The sequence below is a fragment of the Gobio gobio genome (assembly GCF_949357685.1).
Source record: "Gobio gobio genome assembly, chromosome: 11".
Lineage (NCBI taxonomy): Eukaryota > Metazoa > Chordata > Actinopteri > Cypriniformes > Gobionidae > Gobio > Gobio gobio.
This window is the reverse complement of record NC_137104.1, coordinates 75,001-97,615: the sequence shown is the minus strand read 5'-3', so window position 1 is coordinate 97,615 and position 22,615 is coordinate 75,001. Positions and strand designations below refer to the sequence as shown.

Below are 22,615 nucleotides of genomic sequence, written 5' to 3'. Positions count from 1 at the left end.
GATAACGTCAGTAGACTATGGGGTGCCGCAAGGATCCGTGTTAGGCCTTCTGCTATTCTCTATATATATGCTGCCACTTGGTAATATTATAAGAAAACATGGAATTAATTTCCACTGTTATGCTGATGACACTCAATTATATATTTCATCACGACCGGATGAAAACGCTAAATTATCTAAACTGACAGCGTGTGTTGAAGATATTAAATACTGGATGACGTGTAATTTTCTGCTATTAAATTCAGATAAAACGGAGGTGTTACTTATTGGTCCAAAAAACTGCCCACAAAACCTCTCGCAAAACAATTTTACCTTGGAAGGATGTCCTGTCACTTTATCCACTACAGTAAAAGACCTGGGTGTTATATTAGACCGCAACCTGACATTCGAAAATCATATTTCATATGTTACAAGAACGCATTTTTCCATCTTAGAAACATTGCTAAGCTACGTAACATGCTATCTATTTCTGATGCAGAAAAGTTAGTTCATGCATTCATGACCTCGAGACTAGATTACTGTAATGCTTTATTAGCTGGTTGTCCTGCATCATCAATAAACACACTACAGTTAGTCCAAAACGCGGCTGCTAGAGTTCTTACTAGGTCAAGAAAATATGATCATATAACACCAATTCTATCATCTCTACACTGGTTACCTGTGAAGTTCCGTATCAATTACAAAGTATTGCTACTAACCTATAAAGCCCTAAATGGTTTAGCTCCAGTGTATTTAACGGATCTTCTATCGCCCTACAATCCATCGCGCTCTTTAAGATCACTAAACTCGAGGCTTCTGGTCATTCCTAGGATATCTAAGTCCACTAAAGGAGGGAGGGCATTTTCACATTTAGCTCCTAAACTCTGGAATAGTCTTCCTGATATTGTTCGAGGTTCAGACTCGCTGTCCCAGTTTAAAACTAGATTAAAGACGCATCTCTTTAGCCAAGCATTCACATTATAATTATCTTTTTATACTACAGTTAAATCGGATCAAAAGCATAAATATAATATTCTGAACAGCAGCTACGCTAATCATTTCCCATCTGCTTTTCTGTTGTCATCTCGGGACACTAGTCCTGAGGTAAATAGTTCATCAGCTCCAGTTTGTATCAGCCTCTCATGGAGACTTCAGATGCCCCGACACCTGTGATGAGACGACTCGACGCCTGTGAAGAGACGACTCGACGCCTGTGAAGAGACGACTCGACGCCTGTGAAGAGACGACTCGACACCTGTGATGAGACGACTCGACGCCTGTGAAGAGACGACTCGACGCCTGTGAAGAGACGACTCAACACCTGTGAAGAGACGACTCAACACCTGTGAAGAGACGACTCAACACCTGTGAAGAGACGACTCGACGCCTGTGAAGAGACGACTCAACACCTGTGAAGAGACGACTCGACGCCTGTGAAGAGACGACTCGACGCCTGTGATGAGACGACTCGACGCCTGTGAAGAGACGACTCAACACCTGTGAAGAGACGACTCAACACCTGTGAAGAGACGACTCAACACCTGTGAAGAGACGACTCGACGCCTGTGAAGAGACGACTCAACACCTGTGAAGAGACGACTCGACGCCTGTGAAGAGACGACTCGACGCCTGTGATGAGACGACTCGACGCCTGTGAAGAGACGACTCAACGCCTGTGAAGAGACGACTCAACGCCAGCGCTGTTATGGCCTAAATTAATACACGACTGATTAACTTTTTCGAACATTATTCTTTAACATCGTCTTTCTAACATTTTTACTGTACATCTATGAAATGCACTTTCTGTAAAGCTGCTTTGAAACAATGTGTATTGTGAAAAGCGCTATACAAATAAATGTGAATTGAATTTTCAAATGTCTGCGGTGTTTAATAGGCAGCCAGTGCAGTGTGGACAGAACCGGCTCATATGGCCACACTTCCTGCGGTCAGGTCTTCACTCGGTGAGCCGGATCTGAGCCGGATCTGAGTGTCGATGGTTTGGCCAGATCTTGGATTGTTTGGTTCTTCGATGCTCATCCTGGACTTGCTGTCATAGCAACAGGTCCGTAAACTCAAACCTGCACACGTTGTACAGTTACTCTGAGCCGTGCATTCATTTAAGCGATCACGGATATTATGGGATGTCTTGATGCAGATAATTTGATCTTGACCCTTAAGAAACTTTAATACTGTCACGTTACAAATCTGCTTCTGAATTAAAAATGTAAATACAACATTTAAATAAAAATGTAAAAGGTGTAAAAATACTGTTTAAAAGTGAATATAAATAATTGGTAATCATGTAAAAAAAAACATTTATCATTGACCTATTATAAGTTTCCTTATAAAGGTCCAGAAATCCGTGGGGTTTTTGTGTAATTAAATGTTTTTTGCCAGGAACTCTGTTCCTTGTGTTAAAATACATTTTGGAATAAGACCAATAACATTTTTAAAGAACACTAAATAAATATAATCTAGTTATATCAAGGGTTATGGATTAATGTCTGATTTACACTGATTGTGTTTCTGCTGCAAAACATTTAAAATAAAGTTCCTCAGAGAATGAGTTAATATTTTCAATAATTGAGCAACATTTGCACGTTGACGGTTCTCTGATGGTCACGATGACATTCAGGGAAACAAACATTTGTTCAAGTGTTTTATTTTTCTATTTAAAAAAAAAATTATCCAATGGGATCCAATTCATTATTAGATCTTGATTAACTCTCTAACCCCAGTTTATGAAACCTGACGTAAAGCAGTGTTTAATGCACTTCATCACAATGCAAGATTAGTTCTCTTTGTATTTTTAGATCAATATGAAAAAAAAAATTCCACAATCCCTAGTAACGTCAAAAGTAAACAAAAAAAGTCAAATTAACTAAAATGTGTAACCTATTAACTTTAGTTAAGTAATCTACCAGGCACTGTAACACACACACACACACACACCTTTAACCGAAGCCTTTGATTGGCTAACACTAGTTTCCTTCAGTAATGCTCCGCTAATCTGCCTCAATATTCAGACGTAAATCCACACATTTCAAAAAGAATACATTTTGTTGATTTAGTAAAGCAAGACGATGCCTTTCACAGTTTAATTCAACACTTTTAATAAGACAGAATTATGTTTGATTGAGATGTATTGCTGCAAACCACATGTATAAAACTGATGCAGGTGTTGGTGAAAGAAAACCAGAGCCGGAGAAGTGAAGCGTGTGTAACGTCACACAGAACTCATGGGTTATAAGAGCTGAAGCAGAGGAAAGAGGAAACACAGACTCATGGGAAACTATCATCATCATCTTCAGCCATCTCTTTAGCAAACTCCAGATCCTGCTGCTCCCGCTCTCTTCTCTCCTGAAACACATGAGGGATGGGTCAGCAGCGCGTCTGGACTCAGTGACCCCACAGTGACCCCTCAGTGACCCCTCAGTGACCTCACCTCAGCTGACTCCAGATCCTTGTTGTAGGCCTTCGGTGGGAATCTCATGGCCTGCACAGAAACGGGAGATTCCGTTAACAGCCCTCAAACTCCACCCATTAGTTGATAGTTTAGGTTAGGGTTAGTTTAGGGTTGGGGTTAGTTTAGGTTAGGGAACCCATCATCACTAATGTCAGGGCTACTACAGGTCATTATATGAATGAGACACAGAAGTCACATGACTCCCCTTCCATCGGATGGGTTAGGGTTAGTTTAGGGTTAGGGTTAGTTTAGGGTTGGGGTTAGTTTAGGGTTGGGGTTAGGGTTAGTTTAGGGTTGGGGTTACTCGTACCTTGACGGACATGTTGTGGATGGGTTAGGCAAAAGGAGGAGAAGGAGAGAGCAGAAGGAGATGCGCTGGTGGAAGGCCAGGGTTAGGGTTAGGGGAAGGGTTAGGGTTAGTTTAGGGTTGGGGTTAGTTTAGGGTTGGGGTTAGGGTTAGTTTAGGGTTGGGGTTACTCGTACCTTGACGGACATGTTGTGGATGGGTTAGGCAAAAGGAGGAGAAGGAGAGAGCAGAAGGAGATGCGCTGGTGGAAGGCCAGGGTTAGGGTTAGGGGAAGGGTTAGGGTTAGTTTAGGGTTGGGGTTAGTTTAGGGTTGGGGTTAGGGTTAGTTTAGGGTTGGGGTTACTCGTACCTTGACGGACATGTTGTGGATGGGTTAGGCAAAAGGAGGAGAAGGAGAGAGCAGAAGGAGATGCGCTGGTGGAAGGCCAGGGTTAGGGTTAGGGGAAGGGTTAGGGTTAGTTTAGGGTTGGGGTTAGTTTAGGGTTGGGGTTAGTTTAGGGTTGGGGTTAGTTTAGGGTTGGGGTTAGGGTTAGTTTAGGGTTGGGGTTAGTTTAGGGTTAGGGTTAGTTTAGGGTTGGGGTTAGGGGAAGGGTTAGGGTTAGTTTAGGGTTGGGTTAGTTTAGGGTTGGGTTACTCGTACCTTGACGGACATGTTGTGGATGTCCAGGCAGAAGGAGATGCGCTGGTGGAAGGCCAGCTGGGGCTCGCGAGTGCTGTAGATGTCCATCGTCTCCTTAGACTGGACGTAGCCCTTCTCATGGTTGATGCTGGCCTCGATGACCCCGTCACGGATGGCCTGGAGAGAGAGGGTCAGTCAGTGTGTGTGTGTGTGTGTGTGTGTGTGTGTGTGTGTGTGTGTGTGGACACTGACCTTGGCCACTATGAACTCTGCGTCCTCAGGGCTGTCCAGCTGCAGCTTCTGAGCGATGTCCGCCAGAGAGATCCTCGAGTACGACAGACTGATCATCCTCACTCCTGAAACACACACACACACACACACACACACGCACTCAGATCACAGCTGATCCCACACTGGACTGAGATCCGCTCAGGAACTAGATCTGAACGAGTAGAGCGATTGTTTTCCTTCCCTCGTCGCTCCACTTCCTGCCCTGGCATCTGGGTTAGTAGAGCTGACGTCAGCCGTTCATTTACACATAAATCTCATGTTTCCTGATTCTCAATTTTAGTCCCACAGAACTTGAACGCTTTTAAATGAACCCTTCTAACTCAAAAACAGATCGGATTAGTCCTGGGAGCTTTCAGTCGCTTAAAGGGTTAGTTCAGCCAAAACTGTAAATTGTGTGATTAATGACTGAGCCTCATGTGGTTGGACACCCGTCAGACCTCCGTTCATCTTCAGACACAAATGAAGATATTTTAGTGTAAATCTGATGCTCTGAAAGGCCTCCATTGGCTCAACTTTACACTCTCAAGACCCTTAAAAGGCACTAAAAACTAAAGTTACAAAGTCCATCTCACTACAGCGGCTCTACAATAACTTTATGAATCAGTGAGTCGATTCAGCGATTCGGAACATTATGAATCAGTGAGTCGATTCAGTGGTTGGGAATGTTATGAATCAGTGAGTCGATTCAGCAGTTTGGGGGTTTGACACGCGATCCGAATCATGATTCGACTCACTGATTCATATTGCTCTGAACCGCTAAATCGACTCACTGATTCATAACGCTCTGAACCGCTGAATCGACAGACTGATTCATAACGCTCTGAACCGACTCACTGATTCATAACGCTCTGAACCGCTGAATCGACTCACTGACTCATAATGCTCTGAACCGCTGAATCGACTCACTGATTCATAACGCTCTGAACCGCTGAATCGACTCACTGACTCATAACGCTCTGAACCGCTGAATCGACTCACTGATTCATAACGCTCTGAACCGCTGAATCGACTCACTGACTCATAACGCTTCAAAGCTTCATGATGTCGTGTTTTGAAATCGTCATTACTATATAAGTTGTTATTTAGGGTTTTTTTGCGCACAGAAACTATTCTCGTCTTCATAAAGTTATTGTAGAGCCGCTGTAGTGAGATGGACTTTCTAACTTTAGTCTTTAGTGTCTTTTAAGGGTCTTGAGAGTGTAAAGTTGAGCCAATGGAGGCCTTTCAGAGCATCAGATTTACACTAAAATATCTTCATTTGTGTCTGAAGATGAACGGAGGTCTGACGGGTGTCCAACCACATGAGGCTCAGTCATTAATGACACAATTTACAGTTTTGGGTGAACTAACCCTTTAACCCACACCTCCACCCCAGTTGGTCCGCTTTGGACTAAAGTATTCAGAAACTAAGCCCTTCGTTTTCTAACGTCGGCATCTGAGAGCCGGTGGAGAATCGAGTCTGAACCAAGCGGCTCCTCCTCCACTTCCTGAAGTGAGTTAAACTGCAGTTCATGGACTGGCCACTAGAGGAATCTCACTGAGCTCATGTTAAAGTGCAGAAGAACACATGTTTACAGTCTGGGACAAACTGGGCTTTGGTCTGTACGGCTAATGTTGTTGGGTTTTAGTGATAAACCGAAATGAAAATTCTGGGCCGAAACCGAAAATTTAGGATGCACTTGGCCGAAAACCGAGACTGAAGCCAAAAATGGCTTCTTTTAAAAACGTATACTAATATATATATATATATATATATATATATAAATAGCTTGAATTTAATGGATCTGAAATGAAAAAAAAAAAATCACGAACCAATAGAATAATCAAACTTTTGTTACATAACAAAACCTAAAATATTTTTAACAATAAATATAAATAATAATACCAAATAATATTATTCTTCAAGATTTATGTGTGTGATTTATGTTGAGTGAAACCCAAGCGCTTGTGCACGGATGGGAGGGGCGGGTGACATTCATTTTCGGTTTACGTTTTCGGGCTCTTTTTTTTAAATGCCATTTTCGTCCGAACATTTTTGGCGGCAGAAATTTCGGTGCACCCCTAGTTTTTTTATAACTTCCATTACATTATATCAAGCCTTGAAGTTCTGCATAGTTAAGGGCGTGGCCACTTTGAGTGACAGGTGGATTGCCGTTTGTCTGCTGTCTGTTAGTCATCACATTAGCTCCGCCCACATCCCGCCTCTTTGCCCATGTTCTGTTATCCGGGAGTGACGCTGCCAAGATGGCGACGGCCAGCTCGACCCGACTTTACTCTTCAGATTCTGTGGGTGATGTCACGGACACTACTACGCCCATGTGTTTCCACAGTAGTTCGTTTTTCTCTTGATGCTGTAACTGTGTGTGTGTGTGTAACTGTGTGTGTGTGTGTGTGTGTGTGGGGCATGTGGGCAAGAACGGGGGGGGATGTTCTGTTGGCTCAGAGGAAAGAGCAGAACTCACCGGTTTTGATGACGTTGTGTCTGAGGCGGATGATCAGTGTGTAGGTCCCGTCGGCCTGGAACTTCTCTCCAAACTGATCCAACGCCTGGTTAAATTTGGCCAGATTTCCGGTTCTCACCGCTAGATGGGCCAGAAGTTCAGATGAGGATTCATGTCAAAACGAGCCCTTTCCGAAAGTTCTCATGCAGTTCGCTTGAGTCACATGACAGATCACAGTATGAAGAGTGAGGCGGAGTTACCCTGAGTGAGCAGGAAGTAGGGCATGAGAGACCTCTTGAGAGACGGCTGGCGGAACTGAAGACGGTCAGGAATCTCTCCCAGCAGCAGCTCCACCACGATCAGCAGCTTATGGACCTGCGGACACACGGTCAGCACCACAGAAGAAGAGGAGGAAGAGGATGAAGAGGAGGAAGAGGAGGAGGAAGACTCACGGTCTGCTTGAAGCCCACGGCCGTATGCTGAGGGGCTTTCCTCAGGGCGTTGGTCAGAGTCCTCCGGGCTTCAGAATACTCCAGCTGGATGGCCTTGATCCGCCCTGAAACAGCTCAGGATTACTACCACATTCACTAATAACACCACAATCCTGCATTAACAACCTAAACGTCTAGCCAAAATGAGTAATTATATCCCTTAAAGGGATAATTCACCCAAAAATGAAGATTAGCCCATGATTTCCTCTCCCTCAGCTCATCTGAGGTGTGTGTGACATTCTTCTCTCAGACGAATATAATCTGAGTTATATTACAAAAGTCCAGGCTAATCCAAGCGTTAGAATTGGATTCATAGTTGCTCTGTTTTTGAAGTCCATAAAAAGTGCATCTGTGTGTCATATAACTGCTCCAGCGGCTCTGGGGTGTTAATAAAGGCCTTCTGAAGCGAATCCTTTATTCGAATGGATATTTTTCTTCCACAAACGCGTTGATTCGCTTCAGAAGGCCTTTATTAACACCCCAGAGCCGCTGGAGCAGTTATATGACACACAGATGCACTTTTTATGGACTTCAAAAACAGAGCAACTATGAATCCAATTCTAACGCTTGGATTAGCCTGGACTTTTGTTATATAACTCAGATTTTATTCCTCTGAAAGAAGAATGTCACACACACCTCGGATGAGTTGAGGGAGAGGAAATTATGGGCTAATTTTAATTTTTCGGTGAACTATCCCTTTAAGTGCAGGAGAGTGTGTGTAAAAGCTGTAATTCGCCCCTCCCTCACTGACCGGTGTAGTAGAGATAGCGAGCCCACTCGTTGTTATTGGCCAGCTCGGGGAACACGGACTTGGACACGAGTTTCTCGGCCTGGTCGTAGAGGTTGTACTCCAGGTAGTTGCGCAGGAGCAGATTGAGGAGTGTAGCCTGGCCATCAGCATCATGGCGTAGCGTCGCCGTCCTCAAACGCGTGTGCAGGAAACTGAGAGAAAAACACACGAGACGCCATCTTCTCAAACTGAGAGAACACACACATGAGACGCCATCTTCTCAAACTGAGAGAACAACACACGAGACGCCATCTTCTCAAACTGAGAGAACACACACGAGACGCCATCTTCTCAAACTGAGAGAACACACACATGAGACGCCATCTTCTCAAACTGAGAGAACACACACACGAGACGCCATCTTCTCAAACTGAGAGAACACACACGAGACGCCATCTTCTCAAACTGAGAGAACAACACACGAGACGCCATCTTCTCAAGCTGAGATAAAAACACACACATGAGACGCCATCTTCTCAAACTGAGAGAACACACACACGAGACGCCATCTTCTCAAGCTGAGAGAACAACACACATGAGACGCCATCTTCTCAAACTGAGAGAACAACACACGAGACGCCATCTTCTCAAGCTGAGATAAAAACACACACATGAGACGCCATCTTCTCAAACTGAGAGAACACACACACGAGACGCCATCTTCTCAAGCTGAGAGAACAACACACATGAGACGCCATCTTCTCAAACTGAGAGAACAACACACGAGACGCCATCTTCTCAAGCTGAGATAAAAACACACACATGAGACGCCATCTTCTCAAACTGAGAGAACACACACACGAGACGCCATCTTCTCAAGCTGAGAGAACAACACACATGAGACGCCATCTTCTCAAACTGAGAGAACACACACATGAGACGCCATCTTCTCAAGCTGAGAGAACAACACACATGAGACGCCATCTTCTCAAACTGAGAGAACACACACACGAGACGCCATCTTCTCAAGCTGAGATAAAAACACACACATGAGACGCCATCTTCTCAAACTGAGAGAACACACACACGAGACGCCATCTTCTCAAGCTGAGAGAACAACACACATGAGACGCCATCTTCTCAAACTGAGAGAACACACACACGAGACGCCATCTTCTCAAGCTGAGAGAACACACACACGAGACGCCATCTTCTCAAGCTGAGAGAACACACACACGAGACGCCATCTTCTCAAGCTGAGAGAACAACACACATGAGACGCCATCTTCTCAAACTGAGAGAACACACACACGAGACGCCATCTTCTCAAGCTGAGAGAACAACACACATGAGACGCCATCTTCTCAAACTGAGAGAACACACACACGAGACGCCATCTTCTCAAACTGAGAGAACACACACACGAGACGCCATCTTCTCAAGCTGAGATAAAAACACACACATGAGACGCCATCTTCTCAAACTGAGAGAACACACACACGAGACGCCATCTTCTCAAGCTGAGAGAACAACACACATGAGACGCCATCTTCTCAAGCTGAGATAAAAACACACACATGAGACGCCATCTTCTCAAACTGAGAGAACACACACATGAGACGCCATCTTCTCAAACTGAGAGAACACACACACGAGACGCCATCTTCTCAAGCTGAGAGAACAACACACATGAGACGCCATCTTCTCAAACTGAGAGAACAACACACATGAGACGCCATCTTCTCAAGCTGAGAGAACAACACACATGAGACGCCATCTTCTCAAGCTGAGAGAACAACACACATGAGACGCCATCTTCTCAAACTGAGAGAACACACACATGAGACGCCATCTTCTCAAACTGAGAGAACACACACACGAGACGCCATCTTCTCAAGCTGAGAGAACAACAAACACGAGACGCCATCTTCTCAAACTGAGAGAACAACACACACGAGACGCCATCTTCTCAAACTGAGAGAACAACACACATGAGACGCCATCTTCTCAAACTGAGAGAACACACACACGAGACGCCATCTTCTCAAGCTGAGAGAACAACAAACACGAGACGCCATCTTCTCAAACTGAGAGAACAACACACATGAGACGCCATCTTCTCAAACTGAGAGAACAACACACGAGACGCCATCTTCTCAAGCTGAGAGAACAACACACGAGACGCCATCTTCTCAAGCTGAGAGAACAACACACATGAGACGCCATCTTCTCAAACTGAGAGAACAACACACGAGACGCCATCTTCTCAAGCTGAGATAAAAACACACACATGAGACGCCATCTTCTCAAGCTGAGATAAAAACACACACATGAGACGCCATCTTCTCAAGCTGAGAGAACAACACACATGAGACGCCATCTTCTCAAACTGAGAGAACACACACACGAGACGCCATCTTCTCAAACTGAGAGAACAACACACGAGACGCCATCTTCTCAAGCTGAGAGAACAACACACATGAGACGCCATCTTCTCAAACTGAGAGAACAACACACGAGACGCCATCTTCTCAAGCTGAGATAAAAACACACATGAGACGCCATCTTCTCAAACTGAGAGAACACACACATGAGACGCCATCTTCTCAAACTGAGAGAACAACACATGAGACGCCATCTTCTCAAACTGAGAGAACAACACACACGAGACGCCATCTTCTCAAACTGAGAGAACAACACACACGAGACGCCATCTTCTCAAACTGAGAGAACAACACACACGAGACGCCATCTTCTCAAGCTGAGATAAAAACACACATGAGACGCCATCTTCTCAAACTGAGAGAACACACACATGAGACGCCATCTTCTCAAACTGAGAGAACAACACACGAGACGCCATCTTCTCAAACTGAGAGAACAACACACGAGACGCCATCTTCTCAAGCTGAGAGAACAACACACGAGACGCCATCTTCTCAAGCTGAGATAAAAACACACACATGAGACGCCATCTTCTCAAGCTGAGAGAACAACACACATGAGACGCCATCTTCTCAAACTGAGAGAACACACACATGAGACGCCATCTTCTCAAACTGAGAGAACACACACATGAGACGCCATCTTCTCAAACTGAGAGAACAACACACGAGACGCCATCTTCTCAAGCTGAGAGAACAACACACATGAGACGCCATCTTCTCAAACTGAGAGAACAACACACGAGACGCCATCTTCTCAAGCTGAGATAAAAACACACACATGAGACGCCATCTTCTCAAGCTGAGAGAACAACACACATGAGACGCCATCTTCTCAAACTGAGAGAACACACACACGAGACGCCATCTTCTCAAACTGAGAGAACAACACACGAGACGCCATCTTCTCAAGCTGAGAGAACAACACACATGAGACGCCATCTTCTCAAGCTGAGAGAACAACACACACGAGACGCCATCTTCTCAAACTGAGAGAACAACACACATGAGACGCCATCTTCTCAAGCTGAGAGAACAACACACACGAGACGCCATCTTCTCAAACTGAGAGAACACACACACGAGACGCCATCTTCTCAAGCTGAGAGAACAACACACACGAGACGCCATCTTCTCAAACTGAGAGAACAACACACGAGACGCCATCTTCTCAAACTGAGAGAACACACACACGAGACGCCATCTTCTCAAACTGAGAGAACAACACACATGAGACGCCATCTTCTCAAGCTGAGAGAACAACACACACGAGACGCCATCTTCTCAAACTGAGAGAACACACACACGAGACGCCATCTTCTCAAACTGAGAGAACAACACACGAGACGCCATCTTCTCAAGCTGAGATAAAAACACACATGAGACGCCATCTTCTCAAACTGAGAGAACACACACATGAGACGCCATCTTCTCAAACTGAGAGAACAACACACATGAGACGCCATCTTCTCAAACTGAGAGAACAACACACACGAGACGCCATCTTCTCAAGCTGAGAGAACAACACACACGAGACGCCATCTTCTCAAACTGAGAGAACAACACACACGAGACGCCATCTTCTCAAGCTGAGATAAAAACACACATGAGACGCCATCTTCTCAAACTGAGAGAACACACACATGAGACGCCATCTTCTCAAACTGAGAGAACAACACACGAGACGCCATCTTCTCAAACTGAGAGAACAACACACGAGACGCCATCTTCTCAAGCTGAGAGAACAACACACGAGACGCCATCTTCTCAAGCTGAGATAAAAACACACACATGAGACGCCATCTTCTCAAGCTGAGAGAACAACACACATGAGACGCCATCTTCTCAAACTGAGAGAACACACACATGAGACGCCATCTTCTCAAACTGAGAGAACACACACACGAGACGCCATCTTCTCAAGCTGAGAGAACACACACATGAGACGCCATCTTCTCAAACTGAGAGAACAACACACGAGACGCCATCTTCTCAAGCTGAGAGAACAACACACATGAGACGCCATCTTCTCAAACTGAGAGAACAACACACGAGACGCCATCTTCTCAAGCTGAGATAAAAACACACACATGAGACGCCATCTTCTCAAGCTGAGAGAACAACACACATGAGACGCCATCTTCTCAAACTGAGAGAACACACACACGAGACGCCATCTTCTCAAACTGAGAGAACAACACACGAGACGCCATCTTCTCAAGCTGAGAGAACAACACACACGAGACGCCATCTTCTCAAGCTGAGAGAACAACACACATGAGACGCCATCTTCTCAAGCTGAGAGAACAACACACATGAGACGCCATCTTCTCAAACTGAGAGAACAACACACACGAGACGCCATCTTCTCAAACTGAGAGAACAACACACACGAGACGCCATCTTCTCAAACTGAGAGAACACCCACACGAGACGCCATCTTCTCAAACTGAGAGAACACACACATGAGACGCCATCTTCTCAAGCTGAGAGAACAACACACATGAGACGCCATCTTCTCAAGCTGAGAGAACACACACATGAGACGCCATCTTCTCAAACTGAGAGAACACACACATGAGACGCCATCTTCTCAAGCTGAGAGAACAACACACATGAGACGCCATCTTCTCAAGCTGAGAGAACACACACATGAGACGCCATCTTCTCAAACTGAGAGAACAACACACACGAGACGCCATCTTCTCAAACTGAGAGAACAACACACATGAGACGCCATCTTCTCAAACTGAGAGAACAACACACATGAGACGCCATCTTCTCAAACTGAGAGAACAACACACACGAGACGCCATCTTCTCAAGCTGAGAGAACAACACACACGAGACGCCATCTTCTCAAACTGAGAGAACACACACATGAGACGCCATCTTCTCAAGCTGAGAGAACAACACACATGAGACGCCATCTTCTCAAACTGAGAGAACACACACATGAGACGCCATCTTCTCAAACTGAGAGAACACACACATGAGACGCCATCTTCTCAAGCTGAGAGAACACACACACGAGACGCCATCTTCTCAAACTGAGAGAACACACACATGAGACGCCATCTTCTCAAGCTGAGAGAACAACACACACGAGACGCCATCTTCTCAAACTGAGAGAACACACACACGAGACGCCATCTTCTCAAACTGAGAGAACACACACATGAGACGCCATCTTCTCAAACTGAGAGAACACACACATGAGACGCCATCTTCTCAAACTGAGAGAACACACACACGAGACGCCATCTTCTCAAACTGAGAGAACACACACACGAGACGCCATCTTCTCAAACTGAGAGAACAACACACACGAGACGCCATCTTCTCAAACTGAGAGAACAACACACACGAGACGCCATCTTCTCAAACTGAGAGAACACACACACGAGACGCCATCTTCTCAAACTGAGAGAACACACACATGAGACGCCATCTTCTCAAACTGAGAGAACACACACATGAGACGCCATCTTCTCAAGCTGAGAGAACACACACATGAGACGCCATCTTCTCAAGCTGAGAGAACAACACACACGAGACGCCATCTTCTCAAACTGAGAGAACACACACACGAGACGCCATCTTCTCAAACTGAGAGAACACACACATGAGACGCCATCTTCTCAAACTGAGAGAACACACACATGAGACGCCATCTTCTCAAGCTGAGAGAACACACACATGAGACGCCATCTTCTCAAACTGAGAGAACACACACATGAGACGCCATCTTCTCAAACTGAGAGAACACACACACGAGACGCCATCTTCTCAAACTGAGAGAACACACACATGAGACGCCATCTTCTCAAACTGAGAGAACACACACATGAGACGCCATCTTCTCAAGCTGAGAGAACACACACATGAGACGCCATCTTCTCAAACTGAGAGAACACACACATGAGACGCCATCTTCTCAAACTGAGAGAACACACACATGAGACGCCATCTTCTCAAACTGAGAGAACACACACATGAGACGCCATCTTCTCGAGCTGAAGCCGTGTGACTGTGGGAGAGCGGCTCACCTGCGCACCACGTCCAGCTGCTTCAGGAACTCGTACACACGTGAATGGTAGTAATAACACTTGGCGGCCACTAAATCCAGCGCCCGCCGGTTCTGAGAGCCGATCTTCTGCAGCAGGTCATCCGACACTTTCTGGGCCTGTGGGTAAAGTGGGACAGTGGGTAAAGTGGGACAGTGGGTAAAGATGAACACAGTACTTTGGGTTAGATCATTTGGAGGATCTGTTGAGTAACTCTTCGATTAGTGTGAAAACGAATGTGCTGGGAAATCTAATGATTCATTTTTATGCTTTTAACGCTGACATTCCTGAGTTAAACACATGTGACTTCCTCCCCGTTCCCAGCAGATGTGCTCTACAGGAAGTGATGTCACCTGTGTGTAGTGCTGGTTGTTGGTGAGGTAGACGACCATCAGCAGCTGGAGATAGGCCTCCACCTCTGGGATGAGCGGCGTGGCGGCAGCTTTTCCTGTGCGAGGCCGGAACGGCACGTCCCCTTCACTCTCCACCGGCTGAGACACACACACACACACACACACACACACACACACACACACACACACCTTCTGTCAGATAAACCTCAGGGTTCAACGGTAAGCATTTCCCACTCCTTAAAGTTAAACCGACGGACATTATCTGAGAAATGGGATGAAGTGGCCAAATTCGGTTCCTTACAATAGTCAAGTCAACTTTATTTATATAGTGATTTAACAATGCAGATTGTCTCAGAGCAGCTTAACAGTGTTAAACAGGAAAATAATGCAGCATCATTTTATGACATATCGATTTAATAATTATTAAATTGTAATATTCGAAGGATCGGAGTCATCACGCCGGAGACGGGTTTATTGAGGATGCCGTGACGATGAGGCAGTTTCAGGGGGAGTCACAATAGTTAGTGTTCATGCAGTGAAGGTTTCACACAAGGGGGAATCAGAGACAGCTGTTTATTATTATTATTATTATTATTGTCAGCCCTCTGCCACTGAGAGAGGTCATAATCTAAGGAAAGACCAGGAACTCTTCCAGAGTCTGCTTTAAGGAGAGCAGGATGGTTCTGTAGAGCGGTTCACTTTGGGTGTGTCAGATCTTGTTTGTTAAATGATCCACTTTAACTCCTGTCTAAAACTGCCTTCAGGCTTAAGCCACAACGGCTGGAGAATATTCAGCTCGTGCATGTGCTTGAAATTAAAAAAAAATGGACAACATCGGCATCTCCTTGCTCACACCTCACTGTAGCAAAAACACTAAAGATAAGTTAGGGTTTATAATCTATATTGACTCAAAAATATAATCACATTACTGCATTTAAACCCTTTTTAAGAACAGGGATGAGTCAAAATGATAAATGATACATTTATTTAAAATATGATTATATCTAATATTTTAGATTGTAATTCTGCATTATTTGACTGTGTGTGATCTGTGTAAAGACGGCTCGTCATGGGCGATGTTTTGCATTCGCCTGAACGACTCGCTGACCATCGGCCGCCCTCACAGCAGAAATGTGGCCTTCTCCGGTTACTATGTTATACTTAAAGAAGACACACTTCAGTGGTTCACCGATCACCCGTTTATTGTGCATTCCTGCTCGGGGAACAACAACAACAACAACAACCGCACTTCATAATAAGAGTTCCCTTTTCCTTTAGGTAATCGGTCATGTGCAATCTTAAACTAAATTCAGCACAGAGATATACATGTGCATGAACACATTTTTTATGTCTTAAACTTAACAAACACCCGCTCTCTTAAAAAAACAAAAAAACAAAAAAAAACACTGTACAACCACATCCTTGAACAAGGATACGACCTAGCACATTTCAACACGCTCTGGAGTACAACTCAAAGACTTTGTTTTAATAAAGTTTCCATAGTCCTTCACCCAGTGCCTTAAGTAACTGACAAGCTGATGCCCCCTTTTTGGTAAGGCAGTCTGCAAGTTGTTCTTTTGTATTGTACCACAGTACTCGCTCAACTCTCTGTGTTTGGACAAGTTCTTTGATACTACTTATCTCCAGGCGGAGTCTTTTCTCAGAAACTGACGGAGTCTTTTCTAAGAAACTGTGGATTTTAGTGCATCAGCCAGTGAATGATTGTCTGTGACACAGATTATTGGTGGAGTATGTTCAGCATCACCAGTTGTTAGTTCTGAGAACAGTGTGGACAGAAAAATAGTATTGTCAATTCCATCAGACATTGCCAATGTCTCACCAGCAAGAGTGCTCTGCACAATCCTCTTGACTCTCTTTGATTGCCAGGAAAGGGGTGAGAATTTTCCATTTTCTCCCATTAGAAGAATCAGGTGCCCTCCTTGGGTACCTCCATCTGAAAGATTTCCAAATGAGGCATCGCTGAACACAATGAGCTTAAGAGCACGGTCTCTGCCCAACTGTTGGAAGTTTAGAATTACCTTCTTGGACTTGAGTTTGCACACTATCCTGTTTGCTTCATGGATTGTCTGCACAGTTGTATTTTTTATATCTGATGCCAAATTGCTAGCGTCAAATATGACATCTGGCCTGCTCGGTCTTGCCACCCAAAGAATTTGGCCTATTTTAGACCTGAGCTGATCCTTTTCCTCCTCGCAGAGAGATGAGTCTTGTTCCACAGCTCGTGAATGATCCATATGTATGGGCTGCATGTGTTAAATGTAGTTTTCCTGGTGTATTTGTACTTTTCTGTCAACAGTCACAAAATCTATTCCCACATAACAGAAGTGATCGTGTTCCTCACGTCCAACTTGGAAAACGGATCTGAGATGTGGTATTACAGTTGTGGAGAAACTTTGTGTGCTGCCCCATATGAAGTCATCCATGACAGGCAAGCACACCATTTACATTGCAGTCCTGATCTAGCCAATAAAAAACAGCTGGATCAACTTTGGACACTTTTCCTCCTGCTTTCAGCACTATGTCTTCACTATGTCATCTGCCAGACCATATACACACTTTTTGAGTTTCCATAATGTTCCTTTACAAATAGCCTCAGGATGTAAAGCAGAGATGTGTTTTGCCACCCACTCACTTTTTGTGGTGCCCTCTAAAGCTGGGGGCTTGTCAGTTAATACAGAGGGCAGATTGGGATTCTGTCCAAACACCAACTGATGAGGACTGTAGCCATGGACATTTTGCATGGTGTTCTTTGCCATAAGAGCCCAGTCCAATGCAGTGTTCCAGTCACAGCTGTTACTTGTCTTCAGCTTCATCATGATCTCTGTAAGTGTTTGGTTGTGTCGCTCTGTAAGTCCATTGCTCCATGGGCTATATGCTGCTGTCGTCTTTATTTCTATGCTGAAGTTTTCTGCCATGTCTCGAACCTCATCATTGTTAAAGGGTTAGTTGACCCAAAAATGAAAATTGTGTCATGAATGACTGAGCCTCATGTGGTTGGACACCCGTCAGTCCTCCGTTCATCTTCAGACACAAATGAAGATATTTTAGTGTAAAGCTGATGCTGAGAAAGGCTTCAGATAGGCCTCCATTGGCATTCAGTACATTTACACTCACAAGACCCATAAAAGGCACTTAAGGCGAGACACGGCAGGTGAAAACATCGTTTTTTCATGCAGTGGTCAATTTTGAGATTTTGGGCCAGTTTGCTCCCTTAACATGTAAGCTTTCATGTCAAAATAAAAAAAATGTCAACATTACACATTAAGGTGGTTATTTCATTATATTTTGTCACTGTGCGCCTTTAGATTTCTACCCGAAATCATCAAAAGTTATTCTAGCGTGATCTCTCGTGCCTTCTCCATTCACAGAAACGTGTCATGCTTGGTATCATTATAAAGCTCTCAGTCTCACACACAGCGCTGTCTAATCCAAATATGGCAATTTCCTTTGTAGAACTGACCAACCACGAAAGTTTGCAGCCGAAAACCACATCTGATTGGTCAATGTGAATTTATCACGCGCTGCCGATTGCTCCACCTCAGAGAAAGTGCAGACAACGCTGAAATCGGCTCATAAACGCTCACAGAAAAGACCAAGTAGCAAGAGCTAGTAAAAAGAAAGTCAACAACAACAGATTAGACAACGAAACCCAGTCAGAATTAGATTTAAATAGTTATAGATGGACCAATACAACAAACAGGGACAGTTCATCTGCAGTTTTTGTGACTGGTGTTTGTTAAGGTAGTTCTCTAATAGCTATTGCCATTCATAATTGCCATTCATTTATCAATTTCAACGTGTTTTAAATATTATACACTACTGATATTAATTAACTGAATATATATTTTGTTTGTAGGTTGGGGGTTTTATAGAAATGTATGCAGTTATACAGTATAAAACTTTAAAGGCCGTTTTCTCAGAATGAGTTTCTCACACTCAGAGTCAGATATATCCACTTCAGTAGCACCTACAAGCACCAACTTTTGCAGTCTTATACTGAACTATATTCTGAAGGCTTTTACAGAGGGATTTGTTGATATATCATTCCTATCCTGAGTTATAGGTCCTTTAACTCCAAAAAACATGGCGGAAATTGATTTATTAAGACTATTGTCAGTATTCTCTAATTTACTTAAGCACAAAATAAGATATCCAGAATCCCCTCTGTAAAAGCCCTCTCCACTAACATGTCAACAAATAGAACCAAGAATTTTAAACATGGTCCTTTCCAATTTCCAGATTTTGTTTTTGGAAAAGTATGCAAATGAGCGTATATTTAAGTATATAAGGCCTCATTTGCATATTAAAACATTAATTTACACAAAACTTGTAATACATTTTGTTCTTATGTTTATGCCAGTAATAAACTGGAGAAGTTTCACAGTGATATCTTGTAATTAAAAAAAATTCCCTATTCACCTGTAGTGTCTCGCCTTAAAACGTCGTTACAAAGTCCATCTCACCACAGCGACTCTACAATAATTTTACGATGCGACGACAATAGTTTTTGTGCGCAAAAAAAAATCTAAATAACACCTTTATCCAGCTTGTTCTTGTCTTCCGTGTGTGCCTCCACGACGCATGCGTGACAATATGAGCAGATCCGGCGTTCGGACACATGACCCAGAAGAGATTTGTTTACGAGCAGAGGAAGACGCGCGTATCTCAGCTGTTGAATTCTACACTGATCGTGCTTTAGGTCTCGGCGTCAGTCTCAAAATGGGGTTAAAGTGGCATTTCATGGATTCCCGAACGCTGGATCTGCGTCATATTCTCACGCATGCGTCGTGGAGGCACACACGGAAGACAAGAACAAGCTGGATAAAAGGTGTTATTTTGATTTTTTTTGCGCACAAAAACTATTGTCGTCGCATCGTAAAATTATTGTAGAGTCACTGTGGTGAGATGGACTTTGTAACTTTAGTTTTTAGTGCCTTTTATGGGTCTTGTGAGTGTAAATGTACTGAATGCCAATGGAGGCCTATCTGAAGCCTTTCTCAGCATCAGCTTTACACTAAAATATCTTCATTTGTGTCTGAAGATGAACGGAGGTCTGACGGGTGTCCAACCACATGAGGCTCAGTCATTAATGACACAATTTACAGTTTTGGGTCAACTAACCCTTTAAATTCTCCCCCATTGTCACTAAACAGTTTCTGAGGTGGACCATGTACACTTATCCAGACATGGACAGTGTTTCACTATTTCAGAAGATTTCTTCGTGGTCAGTATGACCTGCACTGGACCTTGTGAACTGGTCAATAATGTGGAGATACCACACACCTGACTCAAGTTCATGTAGATCGTCTGAAACTGTTTCATTGTACTGAGATGCCAGTGGTAGGCCAACAGCAGGCTTTGGTTTGGTCTTACGGTATCTTTGACATGTTTCACATTCACTCACAATTTTTTCCAGAATGACACTACATTCTGCATCTTTATTGCCTGAGCTAGTAAGAAGTTTCTGCAGTCTGTCAGCAGAAGCATGACCAAATTGTCTGTGAAGCTTCATCAGGATTGTGTTTTTCTGCTGAGCTAGTTTTTTCTGAGACTGCCAGTACCTCCTCATCACACTGACTTTGTGCATCCTCATTGTTTTGTTCCGTTGGAGTGACATCAGCAGCTGCCAAGACACAGTCATCATCAGTTTGAATGTTTTTCATTTCCTTGTCCATAATGTTTACACAGTAATGACCAGAGCTTGTGAAGTCAAGTTGTACAGGTTGACTGAACAACTGTACCTGCTCTTTTCATTGATGCCTTGCTCAAAAGTAGTGGAATCTTTGCTGGGACAACTTCAGTTTCGATATGACACTTAGTTTGTCCAATCTTTGCAGGAATTTTCAACTTTCTGCTGGAATAGACCACTTTTCCATCACCAAACTTAAAGGGTCTATGACTCTGTGTTTCTGTCTTCCTCAGGTTTTTGATCTCGTTTTGGTTTAGTTCAGCGATGTAGCTATTTAGCCATTCCTGTCCACACACAGTCCGTGTGCATGCAGTGTCTATTATTGCTGAGCCAAAACACTGTCATTAATATTTCTGCTTCAGTGGGTGACTCTTTTGTATACAGAGTAATATTGCACTCTATACCATCTGCTTTACTATCTTCCATCAGTTGGACTTGCTCACCTCTGTGTGGACAGTCCATGGCCCAGTGGAAAGTGCTTTGACATTTTGATCTGCGTCCATACCTGTCCAGAGGGTTAGTGCCAGGCAGTGGCGTCTTTTGCTGAATATTTTGTGACCATGGTTTGCTCCTCTGTCTTCTGTGTTCTGTTACAGTAGTAGCAGAATTTCCTCCGAAAATCCTCTTCAGTGCTAACTTCATTGATGCAAAAGTCAAATCTGTACATGCTGTCAAAGCGAACTGTCGGTCTTTCACTTCTAAGCACGCAGTGTCCAGCAGTTTGAATGCTAATACTGCATCGGGAAGCTCCATTTTATATTTACGCATCCGTGAGTACCGCTGTTCAAAATCGATTATATAGTCTGTCATGGAAACACCGCTATCTTTCATAATCCGGTCAAAACTCGAGTAAGCCTCATGTGGCGTTCACACCGGACACGATTCGCGCGAAGGTGGACGCGTGTACATTTTGAGTTTACTCGCGCGCGAATCGCGTGTGACATTCACTGCACAACAGACGTGAATTCGCATCATGGGCGGGGCTTCCGCCAGCAGCTCGTCTCGTTGAGAAATGTCTGACATGGGCTGTGTTTACACGTCTTTTATTTTGTTAAAATCTACTGTTAATGTGTGACAAAACGTAGTTAAGACTTTTTCAGTCGATAATGTAGTTGTTTAAAGCTCAAATCTGTGGTTTATTTATATAAAGAGTGCCCATTTGAACATTTTATCTGCCGTTTTGCGGAGATGTGAGCTCCAGCAGACAGCGGCGGTCAGCGCTCGTCAAAGCCGGCGAGGGCAACCTTTCCTCGGCCAGTCCTTCTGCCGTCTGCCGCTGGCTCTGATGTCTCGAGCTATAATTCGTCTTGTAACGGCCGATCTTTGCTCTCATGGATCTATAATTTGTTCCCTGGCAAATCGTTTAGGCTGAGGGCAAAGAGAAGTTTCATTACTTTATATTTTTAGACTATAACTGTACGATACAGTTGTAACGTTAGCCTACTAGCACTGACTTTGAATGTTTGACTGCATTGTTTGCTTTATTTCATGTATAGCTTGTTATACATTACTTATACTTTTGTATTATTGATCATACATAAACTTGCATTTAACAAAAAGAGACTGTGTTGTGTTTCATGTCATTTAATGTTATCCTAGTGATAATCATATTGTCTGAACCAGATATCAATATACAGATTTTCTCCTCATTGTTGTCACTACTAGAGCAAGCTCCTGATTGGTTAACGCGGCGCGAAATATCCGCCAAAGTATGAACA

The 22,615-nt window shown here is 44.0% G+C and overlaps 1 protein-coding gene across 1 annotated transcript in view; it reads right to left on the bottom strand.

Moving 5' to 3' along the window:
• Positions 1-2,627: 2,627 nt before the first annotated feature.
• psmd3 (proteasome 26S subunit, non-ATPase 3) overlaps positions 2,628-22,615 on the bottom strand; it is a 29,370-nt gene continuing 9,382 nt past the window's right edge. The window contains exons 3-12 of the mRNA XM_079829076.1: positions 15,188-15,325; positions 14,817-14,953; positions 8,346-8,536; positions 7,556-7,659; positions 7,364-7,478; positions 7,125-7,244; positions 4,624-4,727; positions 4,393-4,548; positions 3,425-3,475; positions 2,628-3,339 (exon numbers count right to left, since the gene is read on the bottom strand). Coding sequence (XP_079685202.1) covers positions 3,262-3,339; positions 3,425-3,475; positions 4,393-4,548; positions 4,624-4,727; positions 7,125-7,244; positions 7,364-7,478; positions 7,556-7,659; positions 8,346-8,536; positions 14,817-14,953; positions 15,188-15,325 — 1,194 coding nt within the window. The 3' untranslated portion in view covers positions 2,628-3,261. The remainder of the gene's footprint in view (positions 3,340-3,424; positions 3,476-4,392; positions 4,549-4,623; positions 4,728-7,124; positions 7,245-7,363; positions 7,479-7,555; positions 7,660-8,345; positions 8,537-14,816; positions 14,954-15,187; positions 15,326-22,615) is intronic.